This window comes from Mesocricetus auratus, unplaced genomic scaffold (genome assembly GCF_017639785.1).
Source record: "Mesocricetus auratus isolate SY011 unplaced genomic scaffold, BCM_Maur_2.0 Super-Scaffold_100042, whole genome shotgun sequence".
NCBI lineage: Eukaryota > Metazoa > Chordata > Mammalia > Rodentia > Cricetidae > Mesocricetus > Mesocricetus auratus.
The window spans coordinates 1262965-1277500 of record NW_024429219.1 but is presented as its reverse complement, the minus strand read 5'-3'; the positions used below and the strand labels follow the sequence as shown (position 1 = coordinate 1277500).

The window sequence follows — 14536 nt, the reverse complement described above, 5'->3', positions numbered from 1 at the left end:
TGCTTGAGGCCACTGGTCATGACAAAAATGTATAGTGTCTAGTCATCCGCCCTAGTCCATCACCTTGTCTGTATGACCCTTTGACCTGCAAGGGTCAAGTGTCATCTCAGGTTCACAGGGTCCAGTCTGGCTTGCGCTGCCAGAAGGAGTCACCTCTGTGACCTCGTGTGTTCCTGGGGCAGAGGCAGCAGTGACGTCTGAGTCACGCCTGCAGCTTTTTAAGGCTCAGCTGACTGCAGGGGTAATTTAGGGTTTTTTTTTTTTTTGAGGAGACGCAGGAACACACAGCAGAGAACGGGGTATGGAGACACCAGCCGTAGTGTGATGCTCCTGTGTCCCGCCCCGGGTCCAGAGTTCCTTCCTGAAGAAGAAGCCTGCCCTTAGGTCCTACAGGGGTCATAGCGAAGCTGGACACCAGGAGTGGTGCGCTTAACAGCCTGGCAGAGACGAGAGGCAGCTTGGGCCTTGCTGAGTGGCTGGGAGTGTCCTTGAAAGGGGGCCAGCCTCCAACTACCTCCAAAGAAGGGATTTCAGCAGCTCCCAGTCTGCTCCAATCAGAGAAGGCCCTGGAAGGAGGCGTCTGAGTTGGGGCCAAGTGCTGACATGACCCAGGGGGACACGGGTGGGACTCGCTCTTAATCCCACACCTCGTAAGTCACACCGAGCCCCCACATCCCAGCCCGACGGTCCCCGAGTCGCATTGTCTTCTCCCAAACAGAATATAATAATAATTCCCAATAATGCCGAGCCCAAAATAACACCCCAGTGTGCGGCTTGCAGAGCTCTGAGGGGAGAACGGGACTGACTCAAACACAGCTGCAATCCGCTTTAAAAATACACCGAAACACACACAAACAGAGGCACACGTGAGAGCTGCCTGTAAGGATGTTTGCCTCCACCCACGGGCCCTGCTCAACAGGTACGCAGGGTGAGGCTGGGGACATGGGGTGCGGGGTGGCGGCTAATCTTCCCTCCTGGCGGCCGGGAGGAGGGCAGAGACTCCAGACCAGAGTCCCCTCACCTAAGGGTACTCAACCCCTGCACACTCGGCATGGAGCAAACTACACCAAAGGAGACACCAGTTCCAGGTTGCTCTCAGGCCAAACAGAGGGGGCATCCCTGGCACCTCAGCTCTTGGGGTTGGGGAGCAGAGGCATCAAGTAGCCAGCAGGTAGTTCCAGGGCCTACTGGATTTAACACCTACACCGTGAGGACCTGGGCAGGCTGGCCCCAGGACCCTGCTGCACACAGTGCTGGCATATGGATGGGAACAGTAGGGAGTAACACAGCCTGTCTCTACCGTTAAACATCCTGGGGCCTGGACCCACAGAGACTGTGGGAAGGAGCCAATATATGAGCTCCCTCTCTCCCTCTCTTGCCCTCGCTTTCGCCACTTGAGACCCGTGTCGCCACTGCGCACTCTGAACAGCAACAGGCTCTCGGAGCGCACTCCCTACTCATGGCAAGGACACACAGCTCCCAGGAACCTAAAGCCGCTCTGTCACACCAACACTGCCAATAAGCACAGATCTGAACTGGGCAGGTGGACAGGCCGGCAGTCTTCAAAGATAAGCCCCTGCCTAGAATTACTGAGCAAGAGTCGGGATGCTGAGCGGGCTAGGCCGGGGCAGTAGCCTGGAAGTGGCAATCCCATTCTTCCCTGAGCCCTGGGAGCTGGCAGAGAAACTCATTAGAGCCATTCCCCAGCCTCGGGGACTCATTTGCAAGGGAGCTCCAAGGTACAGCAGGATCCCGGAAAGCTCAGGGTCTGCCGTCAGACCACCCGTCTGGTAATGGGGTGGTGCTGTCTCAAACCTTGGAAAAGGGATGGTCTATGGCCTTGGTCCTCTACAACCCACTGCAGAGGGCAGCCACCATACCACACGAGGCTCCCATGCTACATGAGGCCACCATACCTCACAAGGCCACCATACTACATGAGGCCACCCAGCTACTTTCTGAGTAAACACCTGAGAGATGGGGAGCCTCATGGTTGTCCCAAGCGGCCTTATATAGGCCGTAAGACCCTCTATTGGGACCATTGGGGCGTCTTTAATGCCAACTTAACAATATGGGCGAGAGGTCCAGGCACCTGAGCTTGAGTCTCTGCCCCCGCTGTTCAACACGATCTTCGGGCACCAGCCCTGAAAGGTAAGAAGGAAGAAGGGGGCAGAGCTGGCCACTGACAGCAGTTCAGAGGAAGGATATTCTTGGCTGGGCCTAAAGAAGGACCCTATAGCCAAGACAGCTCCTCCCACAGTGTCATCTGTGGGCAATGGCAGTCTAATAACAGGATACCTAGACTGTCAATCAAGTCTCCAAAACCTACTGAGGGGGCCTGGCATGTCTGCCTTCATCAGCAGGCGCTGGCCAGAAGGATTGCTGGCCCACAAAGACTGCAACGGAAAGGCCAAAGGATGGTGGGCATGGGTGTATCACACAGGCACAGGCTGTCTTCTCCACCGTTGTTCCTGCCCCCAAGGGAGCCCCAAGGGCCCCTTAAGCCCAACACCTACCCAGGCCATAGCTACCTCTGCTGCCCTGATATTTTGCTGTAAACAACAGCCCCACTACTTGAGAAGTGGGCCACAGGCCTGACCTGAAAACTCGCTCAGAAGCTGGTGGATCACGAGATAATGCTTCATGGCTGGTATATCCTCAGGCCCCGCAGCAGCAAGAGCGTCATGGCCTTAACCTGTGGGCACCGGTCAGAGCCGCAGATCTCACACCTGACAGCCCTCCCGCTGAGGGTTCAGGTAACCCTGGACTCTCTCCTCAAACCTGGGAGGCACAGCAAGGGGCTTCTCGGCAGCCTCTGCCCCCGCTGTTCAGCACCATCTTCCGGCACCAGAGGTCACTTGGCCTTGCCTGAGCCGTACCAGCTGGTTCCACTGATGGAGTCAGCTGCAGGGAAACACAGCGACAGAGGGCTACCAGGCTCTTTAACGGACCCCAGAGAAAAGAACGGCAGGGGCAGAGGCTGAGTGTGCCTCTTTTCCTGAGAGAACAGAGCTCTGGGACAGAGGTGTGGGCAGGACCGGTGGTGGAGGAAGGAGGTCCACGTCCCTCCGTCCCTCCGCAGGGCTGGCTCTGGACACTGTGGCGGGGAGGGGGTGCGGGGAGGAGGGTACCATTGACAGCTCAGGGTGCTTGGTCCCCACGGCTCTTCTTCCAGGCACAGAAGGGAGCATGTGGTAAGTGCCTGCTGCATGCATATACACCTTTGTCCAACCCACCACAGGGCCGTGAGACCCCAGCGAGTCCTTTCTGCTGCCTGCCTTTCAGAAGGTTGCTGTGGTCAGGTGAGAATGGACCGAAGCAGGACGGGGTGGGTGTCCAGCTGCGAAGCACTCAGCTGGGATCTACAGAGGAGGGATGGGAAACCAGCAAGGTCTCCTCCTGGCTATTTCCCTGGGCAGCACAGCTCAGACAAAGAACCCCCTGAGGGAAGCCTGGCCAGCCAGGGGACACTGCATTGCTATGAAAGAGACTGGAGACGGAGAAAGACCATCTGAGGAAGCTGGGAGGCTGGATAGGGGAGCTGCCAAGCACCCTTGCCCCCAGATACAATATGGGCTAGTAGGCACTGGGTGGGTCAAACGCCAAGAAGCTTATGTCTGGCCCTTCGTTGGCGAGTTCCAACCAACGGTCCTCGGTCCCTATGGACTACTGAAATACCTCCCTGGGCCTGCCCGTGGCTCTCATACTCAGAGAAGCGAGTGGAGGGCTTACCTAGCCTCCTGATGCAGCCTAGCCTTCCGCAGTAGCCCAAGGCCCAGCCCCAGCCCCAGCCCCAGACTCTCCGGCTATATAGTTCTAGTTCCAGTCTCAGACCACAGCCCCAGACGCCCACTGCACACGGTACCACTCCTGAAGATCTGCTAGGAGCAGACGGCAGATAGGGTAGGGCCAGGCAGGAAGGGGCAGGATCAAGGAAGGACTCCATGTCCCCACCATGACAGCTCTTTTCCACAGCCTCACTCCGGGACAACAGCTGCTGCCTTTGAACTGCGATGAAAATACTTCCGCAGCGCTGCTCACCCCACTGGGCAAGGCCCGGGTGGGGGGACCGGGGCCTCGGCAGTTCCCGGGGAGTCTCTGGCTTCCTCCCCGAGGGTCCACATCCCTCGGTACAGCCATGTCACCCAGCTCCTCTCCCCAGCCCGTACTTTCTGCAAACTTGGATGGATGTGGGGCTCCCCGTGACTTTGGAGGACAGCACAGCAGTACTCCAAACAGCTTGGCCAGTACAGCAAGGGCTGCCTACCACCCCCACCCTCTCCCCGTGCCCAGGGGCACCCCTACCCAACAAGACAACCCAGGGAAGCCTAGGGAAGGCACCGCCTTCACTTGCCACTGCCTGAATGGATGGATCGCCATGGGAGCAGGTGAACCACCAGGCTGAGTGCCCAGACAGAAGGCTCTGTTCGTCTCCCACCCCATCAGCCCATGGCAGAACACAGCCCTCACTTAACAGGCATGGCATTTCTAAAGATGACAAAGATCCCGGGCTCAGAATGTCTTTTTTTTTCTTTTTGTGCGAACAGACACTTCCGCACCAGCATGCACGCAGACGACAGTACCCTCCCCTGCAGTTCGGGCCTGAATCATCAGCCAAGATGAGGCCAAGAGCACGTCGCGGTCCAGCCCCAGTGGGACTGAGACATAAGGGCCCATCCATCCCCCTCATCCCTCAGAAGGGCTGGCGTTGGCATGGTCAACCACGGGCAACCACAGTAGATGGCTGTGGGCTCCTTCTCTGCGCCTGGAGGGCCCATAGCACATCTGGTTTCACGTCCCTTGCAGGGCTGTGACCTACGGTGACGGGATGGGATGGATACTGGCTCTTGGTGCCGCCTCTTAGGGCTGGAAGGAGCTGGCAAGGGGGGGCCTTACTCCGAAAGCAGGGATCTATGGAAGTCACCTTCTCCAGCTGCTGGAAGCTAGCCAGGCTCCTCGAAGGCTGGCATTGATCGGCACTGCCCTGAAGTCTATCTTTATTACCCATGGTCTTGGCTATAATCTTGCACTTGTCTCTGCAAGGATACTCCATGGGGTTAGAGAAGGCATACAGCTAAGGACTCCCAGGGTTTGGACCCGGGACAAACCCCCGACATCTGGGGAGGGGGTGAGGCAGAGACAGTTAGGTAGTATCTTGGTACCTTGGCAACACGACACCCAAGGACTGTTCGCTGCCTGCTGTGTAGACCAATCTAAGCTTTATCCCAAATCATGTTCCAGGGGCCAGGGGATGGGGGGAGCGTCAGTGCTAAATATCCAAGCAATGGGCCCCAGGGAGAAGGCTCGAGTGGAGGTTATCTTCTTGGAGCTAATTTCTCTTTCCCTGGAGCCAGGAAGTCCAGAACTGGCAGCGTTCCTGCCTTCTACAGCAGGTTCTGCATGGCCAGTGCCGTACCCTTCTTACAGATGAGAAGACTGATCCCTAGGTAACTGACTCCCTCCAGGAACAGGAAAAGTAGAGGTCACAGGTAAACCTGGCCCCTGGCCCATCCCCACCTGCATTCCCTCCACAGGGTCAGTCCAGAGACCCACTGGAACACGTACTTCTCCTGAGACGGCCAAAGGGAGCAGGCAGGGATAGACTGGCCTGCACGTCCCCTGATTCCCCTAGCAAGTGAGAAATAGCTGTAGCCCCGGGCAGTGCTGGAGCTGGGCTTCCCAGAGGAAGCAAGTTCCAGTCTGTGCCTCCTTAGAAACCCTGTGGAGCCCTCGGGGCCTGTCAGAGCCACTTGGAACAGCCTAGGGGTGGGGGAGCAATGGATCCCCTGCACCTGCTCAGGATCTTGAACACGGTCTTGGAAGACTTGGCCTGGGGGTCTGAGAGAGGTCTGGGGATTGTGGAGCAGAAGAGACATTGGTATCTGGCCCCTTTTACATCTGCTTTGCCTCCCAGAAGACCAGCCCATCTTCACTGCGTGCAAGAGGCTTGGGGAGCCGACCAGAGCTCCTGGAAAAGCAGGGTGTTTCATGATTCGCTAATGAGGTGCCTAGGGGACTGCTGCCCTATAGGGGAGGGACCACTTGAAAAAATCTCAGTAAGAAAGAGACAGAGCATCAGGCCACCGTCATCGACCAAACCCGCTTCCTCCTCCAGTGTCAGTCACAACAGTGGAACAACCTCCAGAAGAGCTGTCTCCATCCCAGCCAGTCTACCTGGACAGATCTTGGGGACACAGCTCGGCTGGATGGGTGCCAGGCTTTCCAGGGTATTTCAGAAAAGCCTAGTGGAGATGTTGAAACACCATATACATGGAGACAGCCTCACGCTTCCCAAAAAGTGGCAGGATATCAGGGCTGAGCTCAAGGGGAACCCAGACCCGATCGATATGCCAGCATCCGTCCTGGCTCAACGCCACTCTCCCGTTCACACGCTCACATGTCATGGGTACCTGCAGCTTCTGACCAGCCATCTAAGGTCACTGTTCTACAGGAAAGATTTGAGTTGGGGGAGGGGGGAGCATCAAGGATCAGGGTGGGATAGGATGGGATAAGAGGTTTAAGTTCTCCAGCCACTGCCTTCTCCCACGTTCAAGGACCACAGCATGGGCAGTTCTGTCCACTGGAGGCTGCTACTGTCAGTCCAAGGCACCAGAAAAGACGCCAAGGCTGAGCTTACTGTCTATCTAGTCTATCTAGTCCCAGGCTTGTGGCCTCTACCCTGCTGGGCCCCATCCCATCTTCCAGCCTATGTGACCTTGCCCAGGAACAACAGATGTTTTGCTTCTACCTGGAAGCCCAGGGGGACAACCAGCTCTGTCAAAGCAGAGATGGATTGGAGACCTAAAGAAAAGAACATCTGGGAGAACCCAGCCCTTCTTCACTTACCCTAGTGGCCTCTGAAGACAGAGAGAGAGAAGAGAGAGAGAGAGAGAGAGAGAGAGAGAGAGAGAGAGAGAGAGAGAGAGAGAGAGAGAGAGAGAGAGAGAGAAACCTGGACTTCCCCAACTAGACAGCCATGCTCGTGTCATCAGTATGTCACATACCCGAACCAGTCCTGGCCTGAGCCTGTGGGACTCAGTAGCAGGAGATTTGTGAGCCTGATTCTGGTTCAGCAATGTTGAGGAAGGGAGATGCCAGACATCACCACTGAGGTGGGTTGTGTGATGACAAGGACGCATGTGTGTCCCCGGAATCCACAAGCATGACTGTATTTAGAAAGGGTCTCTGTAAATAAGACTAAGTAGGGACCTTAAGGTGGTGACCCTGAGCATCTGTGGCTACTACCCAAGGGGCCCAGGCTATCAGCAGCCATCCTGGTCCAACGGCAGGCTCCTATTCGCATGTCAAAGGCGGAAAGAGTGGAGTTCTAGGGAGCATCAGAGACCAGGGACAAGGTAGGACAGGGCAAGAGGCTCAGGAGCCTTGGCCCCTGCCATTCCCTGTGTACAGGGGGCCAGTGTTTGGGCAGCACTGTCCCTCAGAAGCAATGAGCTTCACAGAAGAAAGGGCAAAGTTCAAGAGATAGAGTCGGCGGGTCAGAAAGCAGAGGACGCAGAGGAGAGAGGCAAAGACAGAAATAAGGTAAGGATGCCCGGGAAGACCACTCCATGAGATGATGGCAGGAAGGGCCTTCCCACGCCGGATGTGCGCGACCTGTGGCCTCTGGGACTGATAGAAGCCATCGGTGTGTGGCAGCGTGTTCCAGCAACCTAGACGATAAACTTCATGCTGGGATGGACAACTGGGAGTCCAGGGACGAGGAGCACAGGCTATCTATCTGTCACGAAGGCTTTCCCGGTCCAGCATGGAGCCGCATGCTCCCTTAAATGGCCCAGATGGTGCCTGCAGCACCACCGGAGCAGGTGGCAGCAGATGTGACTTTGCAGAGGAGAAAGGGACTCACAGATGGTTAGGTGACCTGCCTAGCTCTCGTAGCTGGCTAGAGTGATCAGTGCAAAGAACAGCCCCGCCCACTCCCACGCCACCCTCCCCGCTGCCCATCGGACTCCAAGGTCGTGTGCACTGCACACACACACACACACACACACACACACACACACACACCCTTAGAGTCACCTCTGGGCAGCTCAGAGGAACACTCACATACACAGAGCAACCACCAGACATGATGGTGGTGACCCATGGAAGGGCCAGATCATCAAGAGACCCCAGTCCAGATCTAGACTGGCCCATGGCAAAAGAAGAGTGTAGGCTGGAGGTGCTGGTAAGGAGCTCAGGTCAGTGGCCTCCCCAGGGCCTCACTAACCTCGCAGAAGAACATCCCAGAAGCTTGTCCTTCACCAGTGTTCCTGGAGGTCTAGGTTCTCTAAGGTCGGCAGATTGGTCTTGATCATGGGTCATAAATGGATTAGCACCCCAGAGCTACAAGTCCCTGCACAGTTCCTTTCTCTCATGTCATTTACACACAGCAGGGTCTCAGGAGAGAATTCGAGTCTCGAGAACGTCGGCTAGCCAGAGCCAGCATGGGTGGTGGCACACGCCTGTCATCCCAGCACTTGGGAGGTTGAGGCAGGAGGATTGTCTGGGGTTCAAGGCTAGCCTGAGCTACAAGGTGATACTCTGTCTTGATTTAAAAAGAAAAAAATGCCAGCCACTTCACTCTACCCCCAGGCAGAGTTGGTGCCCCTCTCTTGGAAGCAAGCCTATGTGACTGTGCAGATTATGCATGTATGTACAAGTTATATGCACATATTAACGTATGTATGCATCTGTGCATGTGTACAGGTGTTCCAAGGTATGTGTATCTCAGAGGATCTCCAAGGAGGAGAGTCGAGGCAACGAAGGCCATGAGCCCACAGGGTGCATGCAGGTGAACTGGGATCTATAGGGCCCTCTCCAGCAGCCCCCGGTGGCATGAAGAGTTCACTCCATAGTCTTGTTTGCCTGTCAGCCTCTCCAAAGGCCCTCTTGCTTGTCATCGGACATGACTCCTCCCAACATGCTCTGCCCACTGGGATCTGACACCCAGCAGGAGCTCAGAAAACAGGTGTGTGAGGCAGCGCCTAGTCCCATCTGTGGGGGTGGAGACCCTGGAATTAAGCTTGAAAGCTGCTGGGGAACAGAATGGGGTGGGAACGGAGCAAGAGCAAGGGGCATGAGTTCCGGATCCAGGGTGGGCATGTCTACTCCCTCCTCAGACCCATGTTCAGAATTGGTCTGGGAGGAGGGTACAGGCGTGTGTGTGTGTGTGTGTGTGTGTGTGTGTGTGTGTGTGTGTGTACGTGCATATAAGGCCACAGAGGCAGGAGTCTGAGAAAGCTCCAAGTCAGGTCCGCCCTCAACCCAGGGAGCCCTGGGAGGCCAAGGGGCACTGAAACCCCGGGACTCTGAGCCCCTCTCCAGAATGGCCAGCTCTTGGCAGGACTGGGCGGCAGAAGCAGTCTCCTTTGTCCCTTTGTGTTGGGCAGGCAGAAAGGACAAAAGCTCACTCCCGGCTGGCTAGCTGCTGCCACTGGAGACATCTCCAGGAGCCCTTCCTCCATCTGCCTGCGATGCTGCCTGTTACACAACAGACCTAAGAATAATCTAAAGGGCGGTCGCAGATGAGCGCCCCGCCCTGGGACCCCTCCAGCTGGGGAGGTGGGAGGAACCACTGGGAAAGGACCATGGTTCTATTCAAGACTCAGTCTATGTGGAGGCCATGTGCCGCCCCCCCCAGTGGCCCCTCCACCCCCAGCACCTGGGAGACCTGCTGCAGTCCTGATTCCCATCCCCACCCATAGCTCTCAGAGTGACGGGGAGTCCAGTGGATCCAGAGCCACCTGTGCCTACTGGCTCTGGGGTCAAGAACCCTGGCCAAGAGCAGGCAGCTGCAGTTTGGGTTGGGCATACTGATGCCTGGGCCCTAGATGACAACCACTTTCCTGGCAGCCAAAGGCAGACAGAGTCCTATGTAAGCTGGGAGCCTGCGGGGATACAGGACTAGCAGGCAGCAGAAGGGGGCCTTCCACACTGATCTTCAGCCTGCTCTGAGGTCCAGGAGGTAGCCCATTCCCTCAGCAATCCCTCCACTGCAGCAGGTGGCAGGCTGCCTTTGGGTCCCCGGCACTTGCTCTGGGCCAGGCTCCTCACTCCTCCCAGGGGCAGGAGGCGGCGGGGTGGGTGCCAGATAGTTGGCAGCTAATGAAGTAGTCCCGTTAGGTGCAGAGTAACTGAGTCTGTACAAATTGGCCCATAGCTCTTCATCTATTGCAGGCATTAAAAATTAAAATCCAATTACAACTCATATTGTCAAACCTGGCTGCTGCCGATTACAGCAAGCCATGTGTGGGGTGGGGGATTATGTAACCTGAACTATTGGTGGTAGGACTAAGAGGCTAGGGCACCAGGGCTTCCTATCCCCAGGAGGGTCTGTAGGGGGTGGGGCTCTCACTTGTAAGAAGCAAGACCTGTAGGGGGCCCACGGGCCTCGCCTTGGCATCATCCGGTTACCCGTTGCAGGACCCACCACCATCACTGCTAGACACTCTCTGGACCTCACGCCTGGCTGTTACCCAATGGCCAGCGTATCGGTCCTCAGTCTTGGGCTTACTCAGCTTCCTAGATGGGCAAGGGGCCAAGGCATCAAGGCTACCCAGCCGACCCCTGGAGCTCCAAGCAGCACCCACTGTCAAGCTGCTATGGGTCCAACTCCAGTCTCTCCTGCTCCAAGAGTGTGAGGGGTCGGCTTTCATCTTACATCGGACAAGGTTCCCACGAAGCTGACCCTAGGGGATGGGACTGTAGGACTCCCCGGGTAAGTCAATGAATGGCACACACATGCTGGCTGCCACTCGAGTCTCTCATTCTGTCTCAAGTCCGGCCCTTCTCATGGGGACTTGCAGAGAAATGCGGCTGCGGAGTTAAGTGCGGAGGTAATGTGATGAGGCAGTCAGGGCCAGGGCGGGGGAGAGATTCACAGGATGGGCTGTACCTATACTAACCACTAACAGGTCAGAAGGTAGGCTTGACCTCTGACCTGCTCCCGTCCACGGTGCCTAGCCTCCCCCTCTGCAGCTGCAGCTCTTAGGTCGGGTTTGTTTAGGGGTCCTGGCAGGACACCCACGGCGGGCATCCCTGGATGGATGCTCTCAGTACTGTGGCCCAGGCATGAGAATAGGAAGGCGGCCTCTGGAACCCCGGGTCACTAGGGAGCAAGGGTTACACTGGTACCTCTTCTTGGTGAGGGTACCAGAAGATCACAGGGTAAGGTCCGATTTGGTATGGAGTCTGTGATCGCTTCATATGCCTCAACTGTCACCAGCTGGAATAGACAGGGACTGGAAATTGAGGAAGAAGAGAAGGAAGATGGGAGAGGAGAGGAGGGGAGGGGAAAGGAAGTGAGGGGGGAGGAGACCTCCTGCTTCTTTGGCATCTCCCTTTTGATAGTTCTAGAAGTACTCCATCCCCCTACAGGATGACCTAGAAGGGCTGGAAGGCCCAGAGCCCCAGGAATCACCACACACAGTGGATACTTGAACTCTTCCCCCACACCACTCTACAGGGTCATGTGGTTCCCACCTGGTCCCCACAGCGTCCAAGGCTGGGGGCTGGGCAGGTGCAGCCTACTCTGGCCCAGGCAGATGTGTGATGTGTTGGACTGCGCTGCAGTTGTCCACCCAGCACTTCTGGTAGACTCACAGAGCCGTGGCCCTGCTGCACCACTGAGTAGGAAGTAGGGGCGTCCCCACCCCCAACCCCGGCTGGAAGTCAGTTTCCACACGGAATCACAGCCCCAGTTAAAACATCGTCCTGAAACCTGGGGAGGAAAGTTTGCAGGGGGTGGCGCTCTGATCCCTCATCCAGTACCTGAGGCCACCTAGAGAGCCTTGGACCTCTCTGCCTGTCCTGCTGAGATCCCACCTGCGCACTCGTGCCGGAATGGAGAAGAGAAGCAGCTGAGCCCCGCATGCAGCTCTAGAACCGCAAGTCCCCCCTCCTCGGGCGGGCGCAGCCCCGACCCGGGCCAGGAGCAGCGGCGCCCCCGCGCGTCTACCCGCCCCAGCCCGGTGACTGCAGCAACAGGAGCGGCACCTACTGTGCTTCTGCGGGGCGGCTCCCGCGTCCATTGTCTCCGCGTTGACAGCAGCGAGGTGGCTACGAGGGCGCGGATTCGGGTGGTCAGTGGCCGAGCTCTGACTCGGGCTAAGGCTCCGGGGGCATCGCTTCGTCAGGGCTAGCGGCCCGCGGCGGGCTGTGCGCGCAGCGCATTCGGGCGCTGTGACACTGAGCCCCGTGGAGGCGCCGTGCGAGGAGCGGGCTGTCACTCGTGCCGCCCGCACCACACCCCCTGCCCGCCCCACGCTGGGAGGGGGCCAGGTGCCCCGGCTGCGCTGCGCGTAGAGCAGGGTGCAACGTGGAACCTCGGGTAAGGGCAACGCACAGAGACCCGGCGCGGGGCGGACAGCGGAGCCGGCACCCGGCCGGCACCCGCTGCAACCAAAGTACTCTTTCTGCAAAGATGCACCCGCAGCCTCCCCCCCCCTTGCCTCTGCGTGGCCAGAGCCTTGGACCAGGAGGGGGCGGGGCCGAGAGCGCTTCCCCTATCTCGAGGCTGCTCCGTGCAGCCAAAGCAAAGCTCTGAGCCTGAGGTCATTGCTCTCCGCCCCCCATTCCTCCCCAGGTGCTTGATGAGGAGGGTCTGGGTCACCTCTCCCCAACCAAGATGTCAGGGAGCACATGTAGAGCCTTGAAAGTCCCCAGACCAACAGTAAAGAGTATTAGCCCAGCCCCAAGAGCTGGATAGGAACATCCCTTAGCTCCCTTCTGGAGAAGTGTTTCTGGGTCAGAGTGGGAGGGGGCTTGGTGCTGCTGTCTTGGAAACCACTGCTCTGAGCCTGGAGAAAGGACCAGGGTGGGAGTTGCGAAGAGAATGCTGGCCTCTCCCTGGGCAGCCCTTGGTCTCCCACAAAGCCCCTTCCTGCTGGTCCAGGTCCTGGAAGGTATCCATAGTTGTTGGCATAGGCAGGCCCTGGATCCTGGCGCCCATCTTGGCATCTCCTTACCAAATTAGGCTTTTTGGTAGCCCCAGCTCCTTTCTTCCTAGGGTGAACCTCTCTGCCCCCACCCCCCAACTCCCGTGTGCAGCAAGCTGGGGTGGAGAGGCAGAGTGGGGTTAAGGCCAATAGAAAATGTCCTATTCACACCTGTGTACATAGAGTCCTTGGTCCCCAGAGTCCTCCCCCCGGCCCCCCCCCCCCGCCACTACCACCCTCCTGGTTATGCTTTGGCTCGTGGCTGAGAAACAATTTCCTGGTCAGCCCACCTTGCCAATTGTGGCCCAGACAAGGCCCCATCCTGACGGCAAGCCACTCCTAGAGCCTAGACGGCTGAGGAGCCATAACACTTACTCCATGCTATGCCGCTTATATGTCAAATGAGGTCCTGGACTCTGCGGCTTGTGGTTTGGCCTGGGCAGTTAAATGGGATGGGAAGTCTTGGCCAAAGAAGGGCTCATGACCCAGTGAGGTGACTAGAACTGAGTCTGGGGTGGGGGCCCACCTCTGAACAACCGGGAGCAGGTTTCTAAGCCAGGATGAGGCAGGGTGCAGGAAAGCTCTGTGGAAGAGTCTCCTTTGAGACAAATACTGCCTGTCCTTTCTGCCGCAGGGCAGATCTCCGCTCGCTGGCCTTGGCCTAATAACTGGTTCATGTCCCAGTTCCTACAGATGCATGAGACACCCCAGGACCTCCTCTCCAGCCTCAGTTTCCCTGATACAAAACTCCCTGTCCTTTACAGATCCTCGACTCTCCTCAAAAAAGGCCACCCATTGATTCCTTAGCTCTGCCACAGATCCCAAGACCAAAGCCGAAACTCGTGAGCAATGACGCATCACACCTGTGGGGCAGATGAGTCCCCCCCAAGACGCTCTGCTCTCAGACAACTCACAACCGCCTGTGCCTCTATCACCAGGGGACCCAACGTCTTATTCTGGTCCCTCGTGGGTACTTGTGCTCACATGAACACAAACAAACAAAAGTAAAAATCTTTAAAATAAAGCATGAGTGAGTGAGAAGAAACCAAGGGCTCTTGGAGTTGTAAGAGTGCCTGAGTAACCATCCTTCTGCCCAAGCAGATCCTTCTGGTATATACCAGGTGCTGACAGGAGCCAAACATAGGCCAGGATGAGATTCCTGCAGGGAAACCATGGAGCATTCTAGGAGCGCACCTGTGGTGTCAATGTTTCTTGGCTTCTGCAACTTTGTAACAGGGTATTGGCACTGGAGTTCCTTTTGGGCTTCCTTTTGGGCTTGGCCCATCCCCAGGCACTCCAAAGGACTCTTCTTAGTGTGATAGTCACATGCACCCCCCTGTCCAAGCTTAGAGAGGTGAAGAGTTGGGTACAGACCAACTCTATTTTTTGGACACAGAACAGGCAGTACATTCCAGATCACGCTCACTTACACACCTTTCCCAGACAGTGATGGCTTTCTCTGGAAGTGAGGGAAGGTCCCTTCTGGACTGATACCAGTTGCTAGAGGCAGGATCCCTGGCATGCATGCATACAAGAGTGAGCATGTGTGAGCCTACACACACATACACACACACACACACACACACACAGGGTGTGGCAGG

At 57.1% G+C, this 14536-nt stretch overlaps 1 protein-coding gene across 5 annotated transcripts in view; it reads right to left on the bottom strand.

The window, feature by feature from the left end:
* The window catches only part of Plch2 (phospholipase C eta 2), an 80470-nt gene that overhangs the window by 46640 nt on the left and 19294 nt on the right, over positions 1-14536 (bottom strand). Inside the window, exon 1 of one of the 5 annotated variants that reach the window (XM_040734965.1) lies at positions 11999-12208. The exons of the other annotated variants lie outside the window; for them this stretch is intronic. Coding sequence (XP_040590899.1) covers positions 11999-12029 — 31 coding nt within the window. The 5' untranslated portion in view covers positions 12030-12208. Of the gene's footprint in view, positions 1-11998; positions 12209-14536 lie in introns of those variants that run through there. 5 annotated transcript variants of the gene reach the window in all.